At 44.6% G+C, this 25,893-nt stretch overlaps 1 protein-coding gene across 4 annotated transcripts in view; it reads right to left on the reverse strand.

Annotated features, from left to right (window-relative positions):
* DCAF6 (DDB1 and CUL4 associated factor 6) overlaps positions 1–25,893 on the reverse strand; it is a 1,234,054-nt gene that overhangs the window by 984,090 nt on the left and 224,071 nt on the right. For all 4 annotated transcript variants that reach the window (XM_040424129.1, XM_040424128.1, XM_040424130.1 and 1 more), the window contains exon 7: positions 12,714–12,840. In XM_040424129.1, the coding sequence (XP_040280063.1) occupies positions 12,714–12,840 (127 nt within the window). The remainder of the gene's footprint in view (positions 1–12,713; positions 12,841–25,893) is intronic.

Genomic DNA, 25,893 nt, shown 5'->3' on the forward strand with positions numbered 1-25,893 from the left:
ATAGCTCTGTGTGCTTTTATTGTGTAAAAAAAACGATTTGATCCATATGCAAATTACCCTGAGATGTGTATTGTACAAGAGATGAGTCCAGCGTGAAGGAGCCCAGCACCGCCCTGCATCCTCAGAATCTCCTCCTTGTTTCCCGACGTCAGAAAGCCAGAGCGCCGTAATGCGCGATGCGCGAGCTAGTGCATGTGCAGTGTCGTCATTGTGTTCCTTCCCTGTGACTGATGTCGGGGAGCAAGGAGGAGATTCTGAGGATGCGGGGCGGTTCTGGGCTCCTTCACGCTGGACTCATCTCACGTACAGGACACATCTCAGGGTAATTTGCATATTGATCAAATCGTTTTTTTTACACAATAAAAGAACACAGAGCTATGGGGACTGGGTATTGCGGATGTGCTAGCGGCCATCTAGCAACCCATGTCCTCAGCTCTATACATCAAATCCCAGTGACAGGTTCCCTTTAATGACAACGTTGAGGTCTTCCCCAATAATTAGCAAACCGGAAGTAAAAACGGAGATAGTATGAAGTATCTCCCGCAGCCAATGAACTATCCCTGTGTTAGGGGCATAGAGATTGCACAATGTGACCTCCACATTTCGCAACATTCCCCTCAATAGTATATATCTCCCCTCAGGGTACGCCACCTCAGATAGTTTTGAGAAAGGAAAATTTCTATGAATCAGAATACTGACCCTTCTTGAGGAAGAGAGAGGTCATAGCAGGAATGATTCCAAGACTGATAAAAAGAAAGTAACAGTTTCAGTATATGCTCACGTGTTTCCTGGAGCATAAAAACATCTGCCTCCGCTTTTTTCAGTATTTAAAAGATACAGCTCTGTTTAACCGGATTATTACAGCCATATACATTAAAGGAAGCGAAATTGAGCTTCAAGGCTGCCATCATTTAGGCATTAAAATTGTAAGAGATGGATTTTCCATCTGCTCCATGACCCAACATTCAAACAGTAAAAGAAACTCAAAGAAAATAAGCAAGGAAAGTAAAATTAGAATAGCAGCATAACAGAAAGCTCCAGAAGGAGCTAGTAGGGGGAGGTAAACACGAACATCTGTGTAACCTGATCTGACCAAGCCACCATTAAAGGGGTATTCCAATCACAGACAATGGGGGCATATCGCTAGGATATGCCCCCATTGTCTGATAGGTGTGGGTCCCACCTCTGGGACCCGCACCTACAATGAGAACAGAGCGGGGAAATGAACGGAGGGCGCACTGCACATGCGCAGCCGCCCTCCATTCATTTCTATGGGCCGCCAAAAATAGCCCAGCTGGCTCGAATATATCCATCTGCCCCATAGAAATGAATGGGAGCAGGGGCAGTGCGTTCGCTTCCATTCATTTCTATGGGAGCAGCGGGGAGCAGCGCTTGGTGGTGGACGGACCCTGGGAAATCCGGGATCCTTCAAGACACAGCTCTCCCCGCTCTGTTCTCGTTGTAGGTGCGGGTCCCAGAGATGGGACCCGCACCTATCAGACAATGGGGGCATATCCTAGCGATATGCCCCAATTGTCTGTGATGGGAATACCCCTTTAAGGTAAGGCTACTTTCACACTAGCGTTCAGAGCGGATCCGTCTGCTGTCTGCACAGACGGATCCGCTCCTATAATGCAGACGTTTGGATCCGTTCAGAACGGATCCGTCTGCATTATAGCTTAGAAAAAATTCGAAGTGTGAAAGTAGTTCAGACGGATCCGTCCAGACTTTACATTGAAAGTCAATGGGGGACGGATCAGTTTGAAGATTGAGCCATATTGTGTCATCTTCAAACGGATCCGTCCCCATTGACTTACATTGTAAGTCTGGACGGATCCGTTTGCCTCCGCACGGCCAGGCGGACACCCGAACGCTGCAAGCAGCGTTCGGGTGTCCGCTTGCTGAGCGGAGGCTGAACGCTGCCAGACTGATGCATTCTGAGCGGATCCGTGTCCACTCAGAATGCATTAGGGCAGTACGGATGCGTTCGGGGCCGCTTGTGAGCCCCTTCAAACGGAGCTCACAAGCGGAGCCCCGAATGCTAGCGTGAAAGTAGCCTAAGCCTGATGGGCCAAAAGAAGCAAAGGGGAACTATCCCATTAGTTAGCACATAGAATAGCTTGAGAAGTGTGGGCTATGCCTTTCCTCTATGGATCAGAGCAGAAAAGAGAAGGGAACAGAAGACACTATTACCCCACATAATAGGAACACCTATGTCCTAAACCGAGAAATATCTTCTTGTGAGGACCTAGCATTCAGCCGTTAGAGTCCTTGTGAGAAGATCTCCTGCCTCTCAGGTTTTTCTGTTTCCGGACCGTCGACTATGCAGGTGGGATTGGCAGTGGAGGTAGCTCCTCGTCCTGGGGCAAGGGCAGCCAAAATAGAACTTCTGCCGGCGATAGATTTAGGGCTTCCCACAGCTGTTGCAAATCCTCTGGAGTGCAGACAGTAATGCGCCAATTGCCAGAGGTGACAGCGAGGCCAAAGGAGAAAAGCCACCGGTAAGGGATCTTTGATGTGCGCAATTGATCCGTAAGAGGTTTCAGGATTCTTCTTTTCTGAAGTGTCAAGGTGGCAAGATCTTGGAACACTTGTAGTTTTGCACCCTCCAGTAGAACTTCACCTAATTCTCTAGATTTATGTAAAATGGCCTCAGTGTCACGGAAACTTAGTAGTCCACATATTATGTCCCTGGGGTTTTCTGAAGGGGGAGGCTTGGGGAGTGGCACCCTATGTACTCTTTTGACAATTATGGTCTCAGCATGGTCTGGGCCCAGTAAGGTGTTAAACAAAGCCTGCATAACGGCAAACAAGTCCTCTTTGTCCGCAGGTAGGTCCCGTATCCGAATGTTCCTCCTATGACTTCTATTCTCCTGATCTTCCATCAGCATCAGGGAATTGTTTATGGCATTGCAGTGAGTCCCCAGGGTACTTCTAACTGTCGAGTTGATAGTAATCAGCACTTCTTTCATCTGTTCCAGGGCCTCTACCCTGTCGCCTATGTGGCGTATGTATGCCCTGATGACTGAAAAGTCTACAGCAATAGGGTATAGTGCTCTTTGCAGGGCCCAGTCTAGGTAGTTTCAAGTGAGGGCTGATGAATCACTCACCCCTTGCAGCATGGAGTTAGCCTCTGCATCTACATCAGAGTCCTCTCTAGGGCCTTCTGTGCAGGGAAGATCTGTTTCCAGGCTCCTCGGCGCCATCTTAAAGGCGCGTGGAGCAGACTGGGCCGGAGACTTATGTAGGTATTTCACCATGTCAGAGAGAGATTTCGGAGCTTTATGCGAGCCAGATGACTCTCTGGGGCAATCCCTTGGTTAGATCTTCAACTTGCCGGCGGGATAGTGCATAAGAACAGACTTATTAGTAGCTTGGTAGCGGGAGCGCTTCTTTCAAGCAGCCGCCATCGAGCGAGGTCAGGCTCCGCCCCCCACTTTCAATATCTTTTAACGACACACACAAACATTAAATGAAATAGATTAAATATACCCGTGCAAAGCCGGGTCCTTCTGCTAGTCCTTTAATAATTCTTACAGTTTTTTTTTTTCTCCCTATCTCTCTCTATAATTCTACATGGAAATTAAAATTTTTTATTGTTTTGCAGGCATCCTGAAGTGAATGCCGCTTTTGGTTAGCAATTTAATGTTAGGAACAGCCAACTATTTGCATTGTTTTACTGTGTAAACTGTTATGCTTCCTCTGCTCTGTCCCTAGCTCATGCAGCCATACCCTAACATGCGTGGATCCTCCAGCCCAAGACGCCTCCACTCAATGGTCTTGCTTGCTGGGAAAAGGTGTCATCATCATCATCCATCGAACATATTACCCTCAAGGGAGATATTCAAAAATAAAAATGCCGATATCAAAAGGTCCCTTACACTCCAGTTAATATCTATGCCGCAAACAAACACCAGAAACTTTTTTCTCACACCCACTACAACTAAACGCCCAAAACATTATTATCGGTGGCAACTTCAATACCACCATCACCCTGGAACTAGATAGATCCCCCTCCACCAGTACTATACCACCCCTAACAACTTGCACCCTTATACAAACCATGAACCACCTAAATCTCTGTGATCCATAGAGGACACTCAACACCAATGCAAAAGAGTACACATTCCATTCGACATCACATGAATCCTTCTCCTGAATAGACTACGGTACATCCTCACCTTAACTTCTTTATTTGAAAAAAATCCATGACACATCGATACAAGCAATAACCATTTCTGACCATGACCCCATCACCTTAACCCTTCACATTATAAATCCCGCTACTAAAACTGCCCTATGGTGCTTTCCAACATATTTGACTAACTCTGATGACTTCCGCACTTTTTTAAAGACCCATTGGGCAAATTACTGAGATGATAGCATCACACATAGCGAAAACACACCCCTCCTCTGGGCTGCCTCAAAAGTTGTGATGTGAGGACATATTCTATCATACATTGCCCACAAACAGTAAAAACCCAAAAACAATTTAACGAGTTAACTACTTTATTAGACTCCCAAAAACAGTACACCACTAACCCGACCTCACTAAACTACCAGATATATACCACAGTAAAAGGAATGCTGGATGTTTTTTATCCAAACTCAGGCCAACTGGCAAATTAAACTAACCCAAAATAACTTCTACCGTCAAGGCAACAAACCGGGACGCCTTTTGGCATGACTGGTCAAACCAATTAGAGTAAACAAACCTATACTTACACTACAAGATCCTCAAACCAGCCAGCTACACACAAACCCTGATGACATATCTATTTTTTTCCACTACTATGGAGACCTATATCAAGCCACACCAACAGACATGTCCAAAATACACTCCTTCCACCAATCTTTGACTTTACTCATGCTCACCACTGAACAACAATCCCATCTCGACTCTAAATTCACTAAGGAAGAAGTCCACCAAGTTATATCTCAAGCTCCAACTCTTAAAACACCAGGGCCAGGCGGCCTACCATCAGAATACTACACAATAGTGGCCCCAGAGATGGTACCCACTTTACCCAATCTATTTAACACCATATATCATGAAGCTAAATCCAGACTCGCTCACCGATTCTAGAACTATAAATTATACCCAAACCAGACAAAGACCCCACTCTCCCCCAGTCCTATCGTCCAATTTCTTATTGAACCAAGACTACAAACTTATGACAAAGGTTTTGGCCAATCGCCTTCAGACCATACTTCCTCATATACTACACGAATCGCAGGCCGGTTTCACAAAGGGCACACACTCCATTAAGAATATCTGAACAGCCAGAGCTGCGATGGTACTGGCTCAACTCCCAACAAAGCCAGTAACACTGCACATGAGGCTTGATGCAGAAAAAGCATTCAATAAAGTAGCCTGGCCTTTTCTTTATACAATCCTCGAACACCGCTCTTTTGCCCCTGTCTTTTCCCAATTCGGGTCTCTAATTCACTTGGATGCCAAATCAACCCTCACAATTAATGGCCTAAATCCTCTTTTTTTTTTTTTTACATATTTAGAGGGACCAGGCATGGCTGCCCCATATCACAGTTTTTATTCAACCTATCTATAGATCCTCTAAATATCTAAACAAGGCTCCCTTGTTTGAAGGAATCCCCTTGGGCCCAGCTAATTTAAAGGTGGCAGCTTTTGCAGATGACATCCTGCTGATCATACATAATTCCAAACAGGTTCTCTCTAAACTACTGGATGGTCTGAGGGAGATTGGCCAACAATATTTTTTAAATATAAAAAAAACAGAAGCCCTTCTCCTCAAAAGGCCCTGCTCGCCCATTGTGGACATCTCAATACCCTCTTAAATGGCAGACCTAAGCACTAACTAGGAGTAAGCATCACCCATAAACCATCTCGTCTATACTACGCAAATATTAAGACATACATACAAAGCTTAGAAACAACCATATCTTGGCAAAAACTTACATTATCTTACATGGACAGAGCCAACCTACTGAAAATGATGGAATTTCCCAAGCTCCTCTACCTCCTTAAATCTCTTCCTATTATCTTAAGGCCCAAAGACAATAAACACATTAACTTCTTATACCAGTCCTTCATATGGAACAAAAAATGTCCCTGTATAGCACTCCACATTCTGCAACAACCTAAACTTAATGGAGGCATACATTTCCAAAACATCAAAATGTATAACCTGGCCGTACAGTTCTGTATAGTACTCAACTGGCTACAAGACTCCTCTCATTACACAAATTTGACCCTAGACAGTTCACTTCTCCCCACACTCTCGTTAAAGGTCTTTCTCCACCAACCATTCTCTACACACCCAGAACACTCAAAAAATAACTCCCTAATAAAAGCATGACAGGGGAAAGCTTTATTACTATGTTACCATCAAACATAAAACAGGCCATACGGGAAAGCTTCCACTACACAACCTGGTACCAGGAATAAATCCTTCTCGGAAACTCCCCAGTATGACAACGATCCCATTCATGTACCTCTGCTGGAGGTGTCGGAGGACTCTGTGCAAATATTATTCTCACCTAATGGACCAATGTACTGTATAGTGTACCATCACCTAAAGAAAGTCACATTAACTCAGATGAGCATCCCCCCCTTTTTATGGTTTTTGTCTAGCCTCTTACCTCAGTTTCTAAGGACTATATTTTCTCCTCTCTATGCAGATATCACTTAGAATGATCAAAAACATTTGGATCGACTGCTAAATGTACATGTTTATGACATATATTATGCATCCTATGTACCTGTATATTACCCCTCTTTGCCTATTTGTATGTCTTGTTTCAGAAAATGTTATAAAAATAAGTAAAAAAAAAAAGCATAAATAGCAGCATACACATTCTCTCTATCTCTCACAGGTGACAGCTTCATTAACCTATCTGCACCCTCGTAAGAAAGCCTCAAAGAGATCTTCAGAGCTCCCTCTTCCAATAGGGAAATAGCAACAGCTTTATTTTTTCACTCATGACTTGCCTAATAGCCTCATAATAGGCAGATAGAAAGAGTTTTCTGCTTGCAATCACCACGTCTACAGGACTGTTGTGTACTTCTGATTGCACGCTATTCAAACGATTGCGGACAAAATGAGTTATCTGTTGATAAGGGAAGGCAGTCCAAACTTTTTTGATATTTCAGAGAAAATCTAGTATCTAGGTTCCGTATCATGGATAAGATCAGTGAATCACATGATACCCAATGTTCTCCATTTCTCAAACATTTTGTTTCAGCTGCCTTATCTAAATTCTGAATGCTCTCAAAGCGGGCCTGTCAGGAAAGGCTGACGATAGATCTTTTGAACCTCATTTCTCCCTACAATAGTGTCCCGAAGGACCAGAAAATGTTTAACAGTGGAAGGTAGGGCTGAATAGCGAATTTGGAGCAATGTAATCCACACTATGAGGTAGAAGACACGCTAAATTGTAAATTCTAATATCTGGCAGGTTAACTTCATAATATACCAGTGGAAGCATTAACTTGCCCAAGGCTACACGTGGACGATCTCCACCCATATGAAAGAGGTGAAGGCTGAATGTAATGCGTTTATATCTTTATGCCTCAGGAGCAGGGGTATACTTTGAAGTGGATATAGTAATTTCGGGAAACTAGTCATCTTTATGAGATGACAGTAACCCATGAACGAGAGGGGGAGATTTTGCCATCTCTTTAATTCATCTTTCATCTTTGTTAGAAGTGTGCAAAATTTAAAGAACAGAGATTTGGGGGTTCTCCCTATTTGGATACTTAGGTATGTGATATAAGCTTGGGAGACCTTTAAAGGGAACCTGTCACCTCTACTATGCTACCCTCACTGAGCGTTTCTAAATGTTCATTGTGTTACCCTAAACATATAAATTACACTTTTAATTTCATTTGCAGACGAATTCAATAAGTATTATGCATTTTTGTACTTCCCGCCTTTTATGCAAATTAACATAAAAGAGTCATATCTTACTTGGGTGACCAGAGAAGAGTCATATTTTCAAGCTCTGACTCATCTCAGGTTAATTTGCATATGTATCAAATCGTGTTTTTTTACACAATAAAAGCACACAGAGCTATGGGGACTGGGTATTGCAGAAGTGCTAGCGGCCATCTAGCAACCCATGTCCTCAGCTCTATACACAAAATCCAGATGACAGGTTCCCTTTAATCAGGGTAAATCAGATGCAGATGCAGTAGTCTGGGATGGTGAACCCAAGGAGAGCAGTTCACATGTATCTGCATATACCTTGAAGCCAGAATAAGAACCAAAGGTATTGAGCTGCTGGAGAATGTTTTGTTTTGTTTGCTAGGAACAACAAAATGCCATTAGCAAACATAAAAAACTTAACTACCTCTTTGACCACTCTAATACCCTCATACAAAAAGGAGTCCTCTAATCGCTGGGCCAAAGATTCTATGGTCAGGTTGAACAAGAGAGGCAAAAGTAGGCAACCTTGCTATGTAACTTTTTGAAGCAGAAAGGGAGAAGACAAAAAGCCCGGAATATGTACCCGTGCTCTTGAGACAGTGTATAGGGCACAGACAAAAGTACGGAAGGCCCATCAATCTGGAACTTGTCAAGAACAGTGCTTAACCAATCCCATCTCACATCATCAAATGCCTTCTCCACATCTATTGTCAGTAACAAAGGAGCCGAGGTGGATTTGGAGAGGTAGATACTACCATCAAGAACCGTCAAAATCTGTCTAATACTACAAACTGCAGAGCAATTTTAGCCACTGGGGACACAGTCATGTAAAGGTAGTGAGATAAGGGTATGATTGGAGATAATCATATCATGGATATCTGGCTTTATTACTCTCCGCTGCAGAGTATGGGACAGGAAAACATACCGTAGTCAACATAGTCAATACGGGACCACATATTGTGTGATGCTGAATAGGCAAGGACTAATTGTGTGGACTACGAGGTGAACTCTGTGTGGTGTTCGAAGTCCCTGACTGAGGATTCATAACTTGAAAATCTATGGCGATCGCAGCATCCGATAGGGACAAGTAATTAATTGTGGATCCATCCAGGTTAAAAATCCTAAGAACTGTCAGGTAAAGGAGAGCAAACCTCATATTGTTCTGGTAGAGTTGTGAACATATAGGTGAGAATGCTTTGCATATGCAGGTAACTTCCCCTGAAAAATCTCCAAAAATGAGAATTTTCACTCCTCTTACTAAAAAGGCATCTTTGTGGCTTTTAAAGGCCCTCAGAATAGCCGTCTTGTCAGTAAAATACAACCACCATACAACGGTTTGTCTGGGCCTGGACCCTGCTGCATTATTTCCATCTGAATTGCGTAGATCAGGGCCTACTCTGTGTGCACCTTGCAGGCACGACAGAGCCCCAGGGCTTGAGGAATTGTATTCTCACATATGGACAACAGATCTCCCGGCGCTGTGGTTTCAGGTTGGTTGACTATTCTAGACACCAGTTGCAGCTGGACACTGTTGCATCTTGCAATTCTTGAACCCTCCAGTCTGTGGTGTCAAGGCGCGAACTGTGTTGTTGTAGCTCTGCATAGATGCTTTGCATGTGAGTGACAATAGAAAAAGATAGGGTGCCACTATTTCTACAGCAAGACGTTTTCAGTCCAGGTTCGGCTGGAGCCTAGAGATCCTCAGATCCTGGGAGTCTAGAATACAGGAGGATTGAGAAGTTTTGTCTTCCACATGTGTAAGTGGTAGAGACGCCATATTGGATGTTTCATCCGCAAGAATGCAGAGATCTGTTTGTGTCTTAGGCTTGATTTTGTTGTCCACGTTGAAGACAAAACTGTCCATATACACCAGTAGTCCTGATAGAATAGAGTGTGGAGTACAAAAAGCCTGGGCAGCGTACGGGCAATATAGTTAGTTTTGTGGTTCAAAAACAGAAGGCTCTTAGGGCTTGCAACTTCACATGCAGGCACCGAAACCAGAATCCCTTTCATTTCTTCTTTAATAAAAGGTACAATGTCCTTTGCTATATTAGAGGGGCATTTAAAACACAGCCTTTTAGAGGAGGATTCAGCCAAATTCACAGCACACGTTACACACTTGCGGGATTTAGGTGCAGGTTTAGCTTTCAGAGAACTACAGTATCTCTATTACTCTGGATACCAGAAGAAGGAAATAAACATAAGCAAGGATCAACAACTAACAGTGTTCCTGTATCAACCACTATCTCACAGCCACTTACAGCTCCCAGACACTGGGCAGTGTCCATGAGGTCTCCTGCTTCTGACATCTTTGCAGGTTGACATTTAAACACAAAATTACCCCACTTATATTCCCTATCTTCAGACCTCAGATCAAAGGGCGACTTCAGCCTCGTATCTGTCACACCAACCGAACATCACCACTGGCGCCCGAAGCAGCCCAAGCCAGAAGTAGGCGTTATCTCCAGCCGTCTCCCTCGCGGGCCACCTCAATCATGCCCACTTGAGACGTTGCACACTGGAGCAGAACATATCGGAACAGCAGCTGCTCTGCAGACCAGAGAAACTCCATGGGCCAGATTTATCATTAGCTCAAGTCAGAATAATGGAGTGAAAAAGTCACAAAAAAATGCGCAAACACTAAAACTGCGCAAAAATTTGCGACTTTTTTCTGCTCTGCACTATGCTCGCCAGTTTTCTGAAAGTGGGCGTGTTTTCTTATGTAAATGAATCTCTAGACAGATTTACTATTGGGACTATTTAAAAAGTCGCAAAAAAATTTGCAATTTCACTCCAGTGAGGACCATGCTTATCTTATGAGACTTTTTAATAGAACATGCGACTTTTTCATAAGGACGTGCGACTTTTTTGTAAAGATGTGCGACTTTTTTGTAAAGCTGCTTACTGACAGATAAGCTACTACCGTCAAACCACATTTATTACAGTCTTAAAGGGCCGATCATAAATCTGACTTGGCTAAAACTGACTTTAGCCATATGTGAAAGTGGAGTGAGCTGTCAGTGTAATGATAAATCTGGCCCCATGAGTGTCCGGTGACCATGCAAACCCGCACCCCCTAGCACCAAGGAAGGTCTGGATGCAAACATTATATACTGAGATATCCTCCTGATGATAGGCTCTTTATTCCAGTGTTTAAGCCAGACCTGCATTGCCCACATACAGATCCGGACCTACAGCAAATGCTGCAGTGCTGTTGCAACCTCTTCCCACCTGGAAGAGACAGGAAGACACTGAGGTTGAACAGGATCCTATTTATTTGCTTCCTGTGCCTATTTGGTTGGAGAAGGGACAATCTCTCATCGTAAGTGTCATCGTGATTAATGAATAGGAAAAAATGAATAAAAAGTGATCAAGTTTTACTCAGTTCAAAATGGTATCAATAAAAACTGCAGCTCGTCCCCCCCAAAATAGGCCCTCACACAGCTCCATAGATGTAAATATAAAAAAACTTTTGGGGGTTAAAAAAAATATATACATTTTTTCTCTGCCCTTGCACAGGGGAAGTATAGTATAGTGACAGACCTGCTGATTTTGGCAGATGGTCACTTCTGGTCTAGAATTCAGTACTTTTACAGTACTACCAGGGCAAACCTCACAGAGCACCCCAGAACTAGAAGGGGAGAGGAGTCCAATTAAAATTGTGGCCCCGCCCTCCCCATGACTGGAAGTTTTCTTTCATATTACTAATATGAAAGAAACCTGCCAGTCATGGGCAGGAGGCGTAACCATGTCTTCTTGGTTTGCCCTATGGGTACTGTAAAAGTACAGAATTCTCGCAATAACAGCATAATGGAGATGAAAGGTTCCCTTTAAAACACAAGAAAACCTATACAGATGTGTATTGCTGTGATCATACTGACCCACAGAATGAATCTCATGTGTAATTTTTACAGCTGAGGAAATGCTGTAAAAATGAAAGCCATAAAACTTTGCAGAGTTGTATATTTTTCCAATTACACCCCATTTGTATTTTTTTCCAGCTTCCCACTACATTGTTGTGCAATATTAAATGGTGCCACTAGAAAATACAACTTGTCCCACAAAAAACAAGCATATCATATGGCTATGTGAACGGAAACATCAAAATGTATGGTTCCAGAAAGCAAGGAGGAAAACATGCAAACAAAAAAAAAGATGTCAGACCCAATGCCAATCAGCTATTTATAGCCTATCCTTAAGGATAGACCATCACTTATTACAGGTTGGACAACCACTTTAACCCCTTAAAAGGGTTGTCCGGGTTCAGCTGAGCCCGGAAATAAGCTCCCCTTCACTCATTTAGTATGCATCAGTAGAGCATTGGAGCATTTCTAGCTCTGATGCTCCCCCTTGCCCTGCACTGCAAAGTGAAGGACAAGGACTGTTTGTTTGCTTCCGGTAATGTACCCGTCACTTTATCAGTATGCTAGGCGGAGGCTTCCACCTAGTAGTGATCCCATTGACATCACTGGCACTAATGGGCGGTTTTTACCACTACCCTAGCCTGGTGCAGTGCTAAAGACCGCCCATTTGTGCCGGTGACGTCACCAGGCTCACTGCTAGGTGGAAGTCTCCACACAGTACATCATCGGTAGTGATGAAATAGCAAGAAAAGCTCTGATGTTCTACTCAGACATGGTAAATGAGTGAAGAAGAGGTTATGTCCGGGTTCAGCCGGGTTAATACCCCATAATGGTTGCGGAGAGGTGTGTGTGCTCGAGGCCTCAAAATGACTTTTGCACAGGGTGCCTTGAAACCTAAAGCCAGCCTTAAATGTTATTGCTATTAAATTTATGTTTGCCATACCTGTTCCAAGCATACGGCGATCATATATTTTCACAGAACTATCTGAACATCCAACTGCAAGGTAATACGGTGCTGAAGGACATACAGCTATTGATGTAGCTGCACGTCGGCAATGGATTATAATATCCTGCAAAAATAAATTTTAAAAAATTACAACTTCATTTACCAATGTACTAACTTACCTGTGTGATTTCAGGAACACTGCTCACTTTAAAAGCACATCCGTCAGCTTATGGGGGTATATTACAGCTTAGCTCTATATCCGTACTCCTAGTATACAAAATCCACACACAAAAAGGTATTGTGTCGTTTGGCTGCTAGGATCACTGAAAGAATACACCAGGCACCTACAGTAGCTTATGGGTCTGGTGTATTCATGAGGAGAGCTTCCTCCCACCATCACTGCCTGACTGAAGCTAGGTGTCTGGTGTTTTAGTGATCCCAGTAGCCATAGGGCACATGTACAGCCCTGGAGCAAAGGAGTACACACCTGGAGCTGAGACATGCTGCCCCTCCACTTGGCAACATGATAAGCTGATGGATGCAATTTATCATTACCCCTACATTTGCTAAATGCTATCGCAAATTTTTTAGTGGCAACTAGAATTTTTATGCCGCCCTCACCAGGTTTAAAAAAAAAAAGGGGGGGGGGGGGGCTACAGTGAGCGGAGCCATCATCCTCTGCACATTTATAATTATTTATGCCCAAAACTAGGGTAAATAATGACTAAAATCTACACCAGATACATGCTGGATTAGATTTCAGTCTGAAGCATGGGCTGCCAGAGGAGGCATTTAATTCATGATGAGGCCTGCTCCAGCACTGCACAGAACATCAAAACCAGCGTAGCATGTCAGTGTTGATAAATCAGGGCCTGATAGTTTACAGTAAAGCAAGATTCTGTATTCATTCTTCCACACCCTATTTATTTAATGTTTTCAGATTTCCTTTGATGGCAGCTGCTGATTTATTTGTGGCTACAATGCTCATAATTTTTTTTTTCATGGAGCAGCAAAGCTGTTCTCTCTACATTAATAAGACTAATAATATTTTATATCTGTAAAGAATAAATCAAGGTAACTGGACTTACTGTAGATTTCTTGAAAACGTTTCACTCGTTCTTCCAACGAGCTTTCTCAATTCTAAATTACTGTACAAAAATTCTCTGGGAATAAATATGTAACTAAATCAACATCTGGTAAATGATTCAGTTACATATTTATTCCCAGAAAATTTTTGTACCGTCACTCATAATTGAGAAAGCTCGTTGGAAGAACGAGTGAAACGTTTTCAAGAAATCTACAGTAAGTCCAGTTGCCTTGATTTATTCTTTACAGATATACCATGACCTGGATAAATGAGAACCTTCACAGACATAATAATATTTTCACCACTGCATATGACATCAGAATCCACATCATACATGTTTCATCTACAGCTCTTTGGAAAATTACTACGCAAAGTGAAAATGGAATCAACCAAGTGCATCTAAACAACCCCCCCCCCCTCCATAGTAATACATGCTAATTACTACAGACTCCTAAATAAGTGAAAATAACATGTGCAAATAGATAAGGTTCCCCAACATAAGTTACTGTTTTCCTCAGAAAACCCCTAGAACTTAAGTAAAGTGGAATTGTTTGGTAAGGGCTGCATATTAAGCTGGGTTCACGCCAGCATTTTTATCTCCACTATTCAAGAAAAATAGCAAAAATTATAGAAGCACAGAAGCCTTCAAATGACAGAACGAAAGACAGAATGAACCCCAGTGACTAATATGGGATCAGTAATGTTTATGTTAGAAACCCCAGCATTTTACCAGGCCAAATTATTGATGTAATGTGAAATGGAGGCCCCTAATAGATCCTTAAACGCAGATGGGAAAATACAATTACACCAGACATGTAAAAAAAATGTGTGTGTGTGTGTGTGTGTGTATATATATATATATATATATATATATTTATGGTCAGGGCTAGAGATGGCGAGAAGGAAGAGGGAACCCTAACCCTGAACCTAGTGGCTGGGGTGTGCCGGGAGCCACGACCGCGGGTACGCCAAGAAAAGGGGGCATACCCAAAGGAGAGAGTAAAAGAAAGGGGAGGGAGGGGCACGCCGCAGGAACGCCAGGCTGGAGTGAGGTAGGTGCTGGCCTAAATACTGCATGCCCCTCCCACAATTACAGGCTGAGCTTCAGCCTTAACTATTTATGGTCAGGGCTAGAGATGGCGAGAAGGAAGAGGGAACCCTAACCCTGAACCTAGTGGCTGGGGTGTGGCGGGAGCCACGACCATGGGTACGCCAAGAAAAGGGGCCAAAGACTCTGAATAGGTAACATAGTTTTATTTGAACATTACAAAGCCAGTGTACAGAAGGCCTGAGAGATTTCTGCCTGGGAGTCTGGTATATAATGGGCGAAACAAGACGAACGCCAACGCCCCATGCAGCGAATGACATGTGCGGGGACCTGATGCTTAGAAGCTGCCGTCGCAGCCCCAATGCGGAAAGAATGACCTGAAATAGTGCTGGGGTCGTGACCCAACCCCTGCATCAGAGACCGGACGAGGGACATGAATTTCGATGTGGTGAGTGGCTTACCTATGCAAGGCAGGAGAGGGGAGTCTAGTGGAGAGACCATGAAGCAGGACGACAACTGCCACAGAACCTTGACCGGGCACCATTGGTTACTTGAAGGGAAAAACCTAATCTCCGTGGGAGGACCAGACTGGTTGGTTTTGGAGGACGGGAGATAGAGGACAAAATGGTCTGTGTTCCAGACTAGGTGGCGTTTCTGGAGGAAGCTATGACGCCCGGGGCCCGACGTAAATTCACCAGGCCTGAGGAAGCCGTAGAACCCGAGGTAAATAGCAGCCTTCAGAACCGTGCTAAGAGAGGGCCCAAAAGGACTGCCGTCTAAGGCCAAGGATAGGGCTCTGAACAATTCCCCTGACACCGGCTGTCTACGGGTGCGCGGACCCCTCCCCTTCTTCTGCAGACCCCTGAGTGTTGCCTTGATGGCTTGTGAGGCGAGGATGGAACCCCCATCTGGCCTGGCGATCATGCGATGATGCTGGAGCCCCGCTAAATATAGCTTGACGGTGTTGTGGGATAAGGACAGGCGGGTGTGGCAAAATGCAATGAACGCCATGACATATGAGGTTTCCTCCAGCTGACCCCTTGGGAACTCTCGAGAAAACTTGCTGAAAGCTGTAAACCCGGCCCGATAATTCCTGGCTGTGTTGTGGGATAACGAACCCTCGACCAGTCTCTCTGCCTGGACCACCAAGGATGCTAATCCAGGATAAATGAGCTGAGCGGTGGGACCTGAGTGCCGGAATGATCCGCTTCAGGCATTTCCTGGAAAAAAGTGGAAAAACCGAAACGGAACAGGGCGTCAGCGGCAGTGTTGGATTCCCCTGGAATGTGAGCACACCGGACATGGAAGTTGTGGGTGAGGGATAGCCACACCAATTTCCGCAGCAGGGCCATGACCCTGTGAGATCTGGACCTGCTGGAATTGACGATATCGACCACGGTCTGGTTGTCCATGACGAACAGAACTGGCAAGTTGGACCAGGAGCTGCCCCAGACCAAGGCGGCAGCCACGATGGGATATAATTCCAGGACGGGAGAAGAACTGATGGCAGCTGGGTCCGCCCGGATTTCCGGAGGCCACCAGGCCGCCAGCCAGTGGGACCTGAAGATAGCAGCAAAACTGATGGAACCGGCAGCGTCCGAAAATATGATCGGGGAAGCCGAGTCCCAGTGGGGAACGAAGAGGAAAATGCTGTTCCAATCGGAAAGGAAGGTGTTCCACATGGCAAGGTCCGAGATGGCGTGGCAGTCCAGGTGGACAACGGAATCCTGGTCATGAACTGTGGAAAGTAGATGCAACAGGCTGGCCAGAAAAGACCGGCCCTGGGGCATGATCTTCGTGGCATGATTCAGCAGACCCAGCAAAGACTGAAGCTCCGCCTTGGTCAGGGACAGAGCGCTGACCGCACGGGAGATGGCAGAGCGGATCTTGGCCAACTTTTCTGGTGGCAGACTAGCCTCCATCTTAGCGGAGTCTAACGTGATGCCCAAGAAGGTCACCCTGGTGGCTGGGCCCTCGGTCTTGGCGGAGGCCACAGGCACCTGGAGGAGGGAGAAGAACTCCAAGAGAGTGGTGGGAATTGAGGGGACCAGTCGAGGGTTCTCAATGAGCAAAAAGTCGTCCAGGTAATGAATTACCATGGGAAGACCTCCGTGATGTACCAGGATCCAATGGAGAGCCCTGGCAAACTGGTCGAACAGCCAGGGGCTGCTCTTGGACCCGAAGGTTAAGCGGTTGGCAAAATAAAACCTGTTCGACCAATTGATACCATAGTACCTCCAAATATGCGGGTGGACCGGGAGAAGCTTAAAGGCGTCAGCTATATCTACTTTGGCAAGCCAAGACCCAACCCCCGACTGGAGGATGAGCTGAATTGCCTCCTCAACCGACGAGTATTGCATAGAATACTCCTCAGACGGAATGAGAGAATTCAGGCTTGGGGTGGATGACATATGAGGCGCTGACAGGTCGTAGATGAAGCGTTTTTTATTGGAAGATTGTTTTACAACCAGCCCAATAGGGTTGATCCGCCAGGACTGAAACGGGATGTGGAGGAAAGGACCAATGATGAAACCCTTTTCAAATTCGGATTGAAGAAGGGCATCCACGGCCTTCGGGTCACCGAAAGCCGAACGCAAATTGGGACCTTCCCATGACCCGTGAGGCAGGGTGATGAGCCCTGTATGGAAGCCCTCCCTGAACCCGGCCAAGAGGAAAGCCACAAAAAGACGGTCTGGGTGATCCTGCAGCAGAACAGCCAGAAGGTCTACATCAATGTCGGCTAGTCAGGAGCTCTTAGAAGATTTCCTGGTACAGGCCGAACGTGGATGGGCCCGAAAGCACGCCGAGCAGATATGAAGAGCTCGACAGGCGTTAAAGGCACAACCTCCCGCATTGAAGTTGTTGCAGACTTGGCTGCTACCTAAATAGACAATTGGTCTGCCTAGCTTGTCTAGAGTTGCCAAGCTCTTGGCGGCCCCTGAAGTGCTAGGAGCAGCTCCCGGCTGGGAAGGATGAGCCTGATCGGGACACCAGTCAGAGGAATGGAGGATAGACTGACAAGAGGCACAGGAGGGAGCCCTGAGACCGGCAAAATTACGGCAGAACAGCTCCATGTCGAGATCGGCCCAATTAGTCATGAACCGAAACTGCGACAGGGCTGCTGCTGCCTTAGCGGAAAAGGACCTGTGATAGTCGTAGAACGCTGAGCCACCGTACTTGTGGCCCAGGTCCGAAACGCGATACAGGTAGGTATCAAGCTCCTCCTGGATGGATGGATTGGCTGAACAAACAATGTCCCGATACAGGCTAAAGGCCAGGACAAACTCGGGAATGGACAGTTTGCGGTTAAGTCTGGCGTCTTTGGCCTTCAAGACCACCGAAACCTGCCCGCAATTAATGATCCGATTCTCCAAGATGTCCTGGGAGGCGATAAGGATGGAGGCCAAATTCACATCCTTCCCAGCCAAGATGTCCTTCTTAATATGCTCAGGAATAGAATGAGACGGGGCAATTAGAGGACCATAAACTGGCCTACCTGCCACCTCTGGAGGTGGGGAGGGTGCCACCACTGGGGAGGGTGGAATTGCCGAGGGTCTGGATTCGAGAGCTGCAACCCTGGCCTGGATGTCGAATAGAGAACTGGCAAGCCCGTTAATAGAGGACTGAATCTGGGACAGGGCTTGCTGGATGGAAGGCGAGCTAGACTGACTTTCCACTGAACTCGGGGCCGTCATCAACAAGCGGTATAATTCTGCCTTGCGGGCTGACGCGGGATGACGAATCCCCCTGCGATTGAGCTCGGTGATCAGCCTAGGCACAGTCCAACTCCTCAAGGAAGCGCTGATGGAGTGACCAGAAGCCAATGTTCCAGGAAGGGAAATATTGTCTTCCGTCTCTGACACGTGAGACATCCTTGACCTGTGAAAAAATGTAAATGAGAGGGGGAACGAAGCTGCGGAAGCGAGCGAAAGAACAGCCGAAAACGAAGATGAAAGGCGAGGGTAAAGAGACAATTTAAGATACTTACCAGATGAAGCCTAAAACCGAAGAACTGGAGATCTGAATCCGATTACGTACCGGTAAGCTAAAGAAAAACCCAGACCTTCAGAAGAGAAGAGGAAAAAAAAACCACAAAAACAAAAACACTGCCCTCAGAGGGAATGAACATGACCTGAACTTACCTTAGTGAGGATTTTAACCCTCGACTGACGCGAGATGAAAAAAACGGACCGAACCTACGATCTGAAGATAACGCATATGAGGACCAGTTAATCGACAGCTGGGAAGATAAACAGGAGGCGATTCCCCACAGGAAGCGGTGACAGGAAAAGACGCCAAAGAAGGATCAGTAGACCCTACTAGCCCAGGGAGCAAATGAGCCTGGGACGTGACCTAGGGGTACGAGGGACATGCCGACTGGAAACAAGAAGCATGGACAACCCGCACCCGTGTTTTACAGAGAGACCAGGCGGCCGAGGAAGCTGAAGACAGACCTGGGCGATCCAGGAGGAAGGAAGAACCCCAGACGAACTAGGGAAGAGACCTGGGCGATCCAGGGAAAAGAAGAAGAACCCCAGGCAAACTAGGGAAGAGACCTGGGCGATCCAGGGAAAAGAAGAAGAACCCTAGGCGAACTAGGGAAGAGACCTGGGCGATCCAGGAGACAAATACATGAACCGGGCGAACCGGAGAGGGACGGCCCTGGGCGATCCAAGGCCTGAGACAGGACGAACACCGTGAGAGAGAGAGAGCCCGGGCGATCCGGGAAAGACCAACCAAATGACAGGAATGTAGCGAGGACGCTGTGAGCCGGGAGAACTCGGAGGATCCGAGGACCGCAGTGTATGAGAGAACAGGCGGCCTGAGGTAAGGCCCGTGAAACATATATTAGTGACTGCGGAGGCTGACACACTCAGAGCACTGAATAAGGCTCCGCAGCAGATGAAGGAAGTAAACACAACCACTACTTCTATGAGACGGAAATCAGTGTAATATTACCCTCACACATCCACGCCCCCACCCGCAGGTCGATGAAAAACACTGCAAACCGCAGGATGCAGCTGCTGATCCATTCGTCATCACACCGCGGGTAGATGGACTGAATGAGTGCAAATGGAGAAGGAAAAACATACAGCAGTGAATAGACATCGTACCCCAGGGAATAAAGGGAGGCAGACAGAAAGAAAGTGGTTTGAAAGGGATACGGACAGCGATCCCGACCATGCAGGCGTGGGGGATCCGAGACCCTGGAGGCCGAACCACCCAGGCAGCGTGCGGTGACAAGCAGAACCTGTGCCTGAACACACAATTATTCAACCCCTTAAAGACTACCACTCTTAAGAACAGAGGTTCATTCAAGTGTTTTCGATCAGGTATTGAAAACACCTGGGGATGTCAAGGAGCAGCAATCAAGCATAATAAGCACCAATTAGGCAGATTTAAAAGGACTGTGATACTCAGCTCCTTCTAGACATTTACTGGTGTGTTTACAAACATGGTGAAGTCAAGAGAATGGTCCAGGAAGACAAGAGAAGAGGTGATTTCTCTTCACAGGAAGGGCAATGGCTATAAGAAGATTGCAAAGATGTTAAACATACCAAGAGACACCATAGGAAGCATCATTCGCAAATTCAAGGCAAAGGGCACTGTTGAAACGCTACCTGGTCGTGGCAGAAAGAAGATGCTGACTTCGACTGCTGTGCGCTACCTGAAGCGCAAAGTGGAGAAAAATCCCCGTGTCACTGCTGAGGAACTGAAAAAAGATTTGTCAGATGTGGGTACTGAAGTTTCAGCTCAGACAATAAGGCGCACACTGCGTAATGAAGGCCTCCATGCCAGAACTCCCAGGCGCACCCCTTTGCTGTCTCCAAAGAATAAGAAGAGTCGACTGCAGTATGCCAAAAGTCATGTGGACAAACCACAAAAGTTTTGGGATAGTGTTCTGTGGACTGATGAAACAAAATTAGAACTGTTTGGGCCCATGGATCAACGCTATGTTTGGAGGAGGAAGAACAAGGCCTATGAAGAAAAGAACACCTTGCCTACTGTGAAGCATGGCGGGGGGGTCAATCATGCTTTGGGGCTGTTTTGCTTCTACAGGTACAGGGAAGCTTCAGTGTGTGCAAGGTACCATGAATTCTCTTCAGTACCAGGAGATATTGGATGAAAATGTGATGCAGTCCATCACAAACCTCAGGCTTGGGAGAAGTTGGACCTTTCAACAGGACAATGATCCCAAGCATACCTCCAAGTCCACTAGAGCATGGTTGCAGATTAAAGGCTGGAACATTTTGAAGTGGCCATCGCAGTCACCAGACTTAAATCTGATTGAGGACCTCTGGTGGAACTTAAAGAAAGCAGTTGCAGCGCGCAAGCCTAAGAATGTGACTGAACTGGAGGCTTTTGCCCGTGAAGAATGGGCGAAGATATCCGTAGATCGCTGCAAGACACTTGTGTCAAGCTATGCTTCACATTTAAAAGCTGTTATAACTGGAAAAGGATGTTGTACTAAGTACTAAGATTGAATGTCACTTGGGGGTTGAATAAAACTGATAATGATGTGAGCACAGAAAATACATTTGTGGTTATTTCATTATAAATGTTATGTTATATTTGTCTGACTTACAAGTGCCTCTTTGATTTAATTGTAAACAAGATGACTGAAATGATCAAAATCAATGTCAAACTGGCCAAAACACTCAATTTCAGTGGGGGTTGAATAATTTTGAACACAACTGTATATATTGGGAGAATAAATACGTGTAGAGTGTATAGGTGAGTCTCTCACAAAAGGGGTATATCTGTTGTATAAGTACTGGCACAAGGAGAGAGCTGCAGCTCAAAGGGCAGGCCCCTGAGCTGCCAGCCTGAATAGCAGGGCAATTGAAGCAATGAATGAGGGGAACTCTGGAACCAAGAGAGGTACAGGGCTGGTTCTAGCTATTTTAGGATTCATTGCTGACAGAGGTATACAGCATGTGTCACTTCAGCCAATTCAACTGCTCTCCTCAGCACTCTCGTGCTATACACTGTTGAACACAGTGAAATGCTGTAGCAATTGCAGTTTAGATACCTGCATGTCATCACCGCTGCCTTGTATAAAACAGAAGAAGGAAAACCAGCCCAGCAGTACTGAGAATGGCACAGGAGAAACATTTCAAAATATAACTGGACTTAGTATTAACCAATAGACCTGACAGAACAACAGATGTGCAGGTTGGTGGACACCTGGGAAATAGTGACCATAAAGCAATAGACTTCCAATTGTCATTTAAAAGAGTGTTTCTTCAGGGAGGAACAAAAATACCCAACTTCAAAAAACCTATATTTAGCCAACTAAGGCTACTTTCACACTAGCGTTTTGGCTTTCCGTTTTCGAGATCCGTTCAAGGCTCTTACAAGCAGTCTAAAACTGATCAGTTTTGCCCTAATGCATTCTGAAAGGAAAATGATCCGCTCAGAATGCATCAGTTTGCCTCCGTTCTGTCTCCATTCCTGCTTTGGAGGCGGACACCAAAACGCTGCTTGCAGCGTTTTGGTGTCCGTCTTATGAAACTGAGCCAAACAGATCCATTCTGACACACAATGTAAGTCAATGGGGACGGATCCGTTTTCTATGACACAATCTGGCACAATAGAAAATGGATCCGTCCTCCATTGACTTTGAATGGTGTTCAAGACGGATCCGTCTTGGCTATGTTAAAGATAATACAAACGGATCCGTTATCAAAGGGAAGCAGATGGTTGTATTATCTGAACGTATCCATCTGTGCAGATCCATGATGGATCCGGACCAAACGCGAGTGTGAAAGTAGCCTAAGAGAGGCCATAGGCCTAACTAACTGGGACAAAGTCCTGAAAAATAAAAATAAAGCCACAAAATGGAATATTTTTAAAAGTATCCTAAAAATCTAATTGTGAGAGGTAAATACATTATGGGAATAAAAGGTTAAGGAACAAAAAAAAATGAGGATAAATAGAAATATAAAGAAGGCAATAAATGACAAAAATAAAGCATTTAAATCACTAAAACAGGAGGGTAGTGAGGAAACATTAAAAGACTATAAGGAAAAAAATAGAATATGTAAAAAACAAATAAAAGCAGCCAAACTAGAGACCGAGAAATTAATTGCCAAAGAGAGTAAAACTAACCCTAAAATGTTCTTCAATTATATTAATGGTAAAAAGTATAAATCTGAAGGGGTCATTACTTTACAGAGTAATGAGGGGAGTTGCAGAGAGCGATGAGGAGAAAGCAAAACTATTAAATATTTTTTTCTCCACTGTATTCACTGAAGAAAATAAAGATGAAATGCAGAATGTAAACGTAAATTCCCCATTAAAAGTGCCCTTTCTGACCTAGGAAGAAGTACAGCGACATCTTAAAAAATATAAAAAAAGACAAATCGCCTGGACCAGATGGTATACACCCCCGTGCCCTAAGATAATTAAGTATGTCATAGCCAGATCCTTATTTCTGATATTAAAGGACTCTATACTGACAGGGAGTGTTCCATAGGATTGGCACATAGAAAATGTGGTGCCAATATTCAAAAAGGATCCAAAAACAAAGCCCGGAAACTATAGGCTGGTAAGTTTAACATCTATCGTGGGTAAACTGTTTGAAGGTTTTCTAAGAGGTGCTATCTTGGAGTACCTCAATGAAAATAAGCAAATAACACCATATCAGCATGGCTTCATGAGGGATCGTTCATGTCAAACTAATTTAATCAGTTTCTATGAGGAGGTAAGTTCTAGACTTGACAGCGGCATCAATGGATGTCATATATGTGGACTTCTCCAAAGCATTTCACACTGTATCGCATAAAAGGTTAGTATATAAAATGAGACTGCTTGGACTGGGAGAAAATGTCTGTATGTGGGTAAGTAACTGGCTCAGTGTTAGAAAACAGAGGGTGGTTATTAATGGTACACACTCAGATTGGATCACTATCACTAGTGGGTGTCACGGCTGGGGATGGGGAAAACCAGTCAGCTTCAGGTCTCCACAGTGGCTTTATAGCCCAAAGTGGCCACACCTACACACAGACACACCCAGTGTTCACACACTAAGAAGGGAGTTAACCCTTCCTACACCAGGCAAGGGAAGAAAGCCACTTAAAGGGGAAGTGTACACATAACTTAAACCCCGTGCACACCAGACATAGAAAGTGCATACATACACACACACATAGCCAGAACCAACCGCACGCATCAACAGTGAGACACCTAGCAACCAGCTCAGGCTGCTACACTGCCAACAAACACCTGTTGTCCGCGGCAACCGCACTTGAGGCAAACTACTAACAGCCCCCAGCTGCGGTTGACAAAACACCCAGACCGCGAGCAACTGCATGCGGCTCCAAAGGAGTCACGACCATAAACATGGGGGGTCAGTATTGGGTGCTATTCTCTTTAATATATTTATTAATGATCTTCTAGAAGGCTTGCACAGTAAAATATCAATTTTTGCAGATGACACTAAACTGTGTAAAGTAATTAACACTGAAGAGGACAGTATACTACTACAGAGGGATCTGGAAAGATTGGAAGCTTAGGCAGAAAAGTGACAGATGAGGTTTAACACTGACAAATGTAAGGTTATGCACATGGGAAAGAATAATGCGTAAGGAATAAGTCACCAGTACATACTAAATTGTAAAACACTGGGTAACACTGACATGGAAAAGGACCTTGGAACTTTAGTGAACAGCAAACTAAGCTGTAGAAACCAGTGTCAGGCAGCTACTGCCAAGGCTAATAAGATAATGGGTTGCATCAAAAGGGGCATAGATGCATAGTCCTGCCACTTTACAAATCACTAGTCAGACCACACATGGAGTATCGTGTATAGTTCTGGGCTCCTGTGAACAAGGCAGACATAGCAGAGCTGGAGAGGGTTCAGAGGAGGACAACTAAAGTAATAACTGGAATGGGTAGACTACAGTACCCTGAAAAATTATCAAAATTAGGGTTATTCACTTTAGAAAAAAAAAAGACTACTGAGGGGAGATCTAATAACTAGGTATAAACATAACGGAGGTCAGTACAGAGATCTCACCCATCATCTATTTATCCCCAGGACTGTGACTGTGACAAGGGGACATCCTCTGCATCCTCTGGTTTGTACACAAAGAAGATGATTCTTTACTGTAAGAGCAGTGAGACTATGGAACTCTCTGCCTGAGGAGGTGGTGATGGTGAGTTCACTAAAAGAGTTCAAGAGGGGCCTGGATGTATTTCTGGAGTTTATAATATTAGAGGCTATAGTTACTAGAGAGGGGTCGTTGATCCAGGGAGTTATTCTGATTGCCTGAGGAAGGAATTCTTTTCCCCCTAAAGTGGGGAAAATTGGCTTCTACCTCAAAAGTTTTTAGTTTTTTTTACTTCCTCTGGATCAACTTGCAGGATAACAGGCTGAACTGGATAGACAGATGTCTTTTTTCAGCCTTATAAACTATGTTACTGTGTATAAAACATTTTGGCGCTATATAAATAAAGACTATCTTTTTTTTAACCCTTGATACTGTAGATTTTTTTTGATCTTCCTTGAGCCATAACTTTTTTATATTTCTGTTCACGAGGTCTTATTTTTTGCGGGACAAGTTGTACTTTTTAATGTCACCATTAATTATGGCAATGTGGGAAACGGTAAAAAAATTCCAAATGGGGTGGAAATAGAAAAAAAACGCAATTACTCCACTGTTTTACTGGTCTTGTTCCCATGACGTTCCGTTTGTGGCAAAACTGACCCATGCCCTTTATTCTCTGGGTCAATACAATTACAACTATACCCCATACTGTATGTATAAGTATTTTATGTATAAATAGAGTTAAAAAAATGTAAACTATAAAAAAATAAATTTTTACATCACCATATTCTGACCCCCATAACTTTTTTATAGTTATATCTACTGAGATCTGTGGGTGCTCATTTTTTACGGGACAATCTTTAGTTTTTATTGATTCTATTTTGGAGCATGTGTGACTCTTTGATCACATTTTATTACATTTTTTGGGGTAAGAGAAGAAATGAAAAAATTGCAAACTGGCCATTTTGACCCTTTTTTCCGTTACACCAT

The sequence above is a fragment of the Bufo bufo genome, chromosome 3 (assembly GCF_905171765.1).
Source record: "Bufo bufo chromosome 3, aBufBuf1.1, whole genome shotgun sequence".
NCBI classification, from domain to species: Eukaryota; Metazoa; Chordata; class Amphibia; order Anura; family Bufonidae; genus Bufo; species Bufo bufo.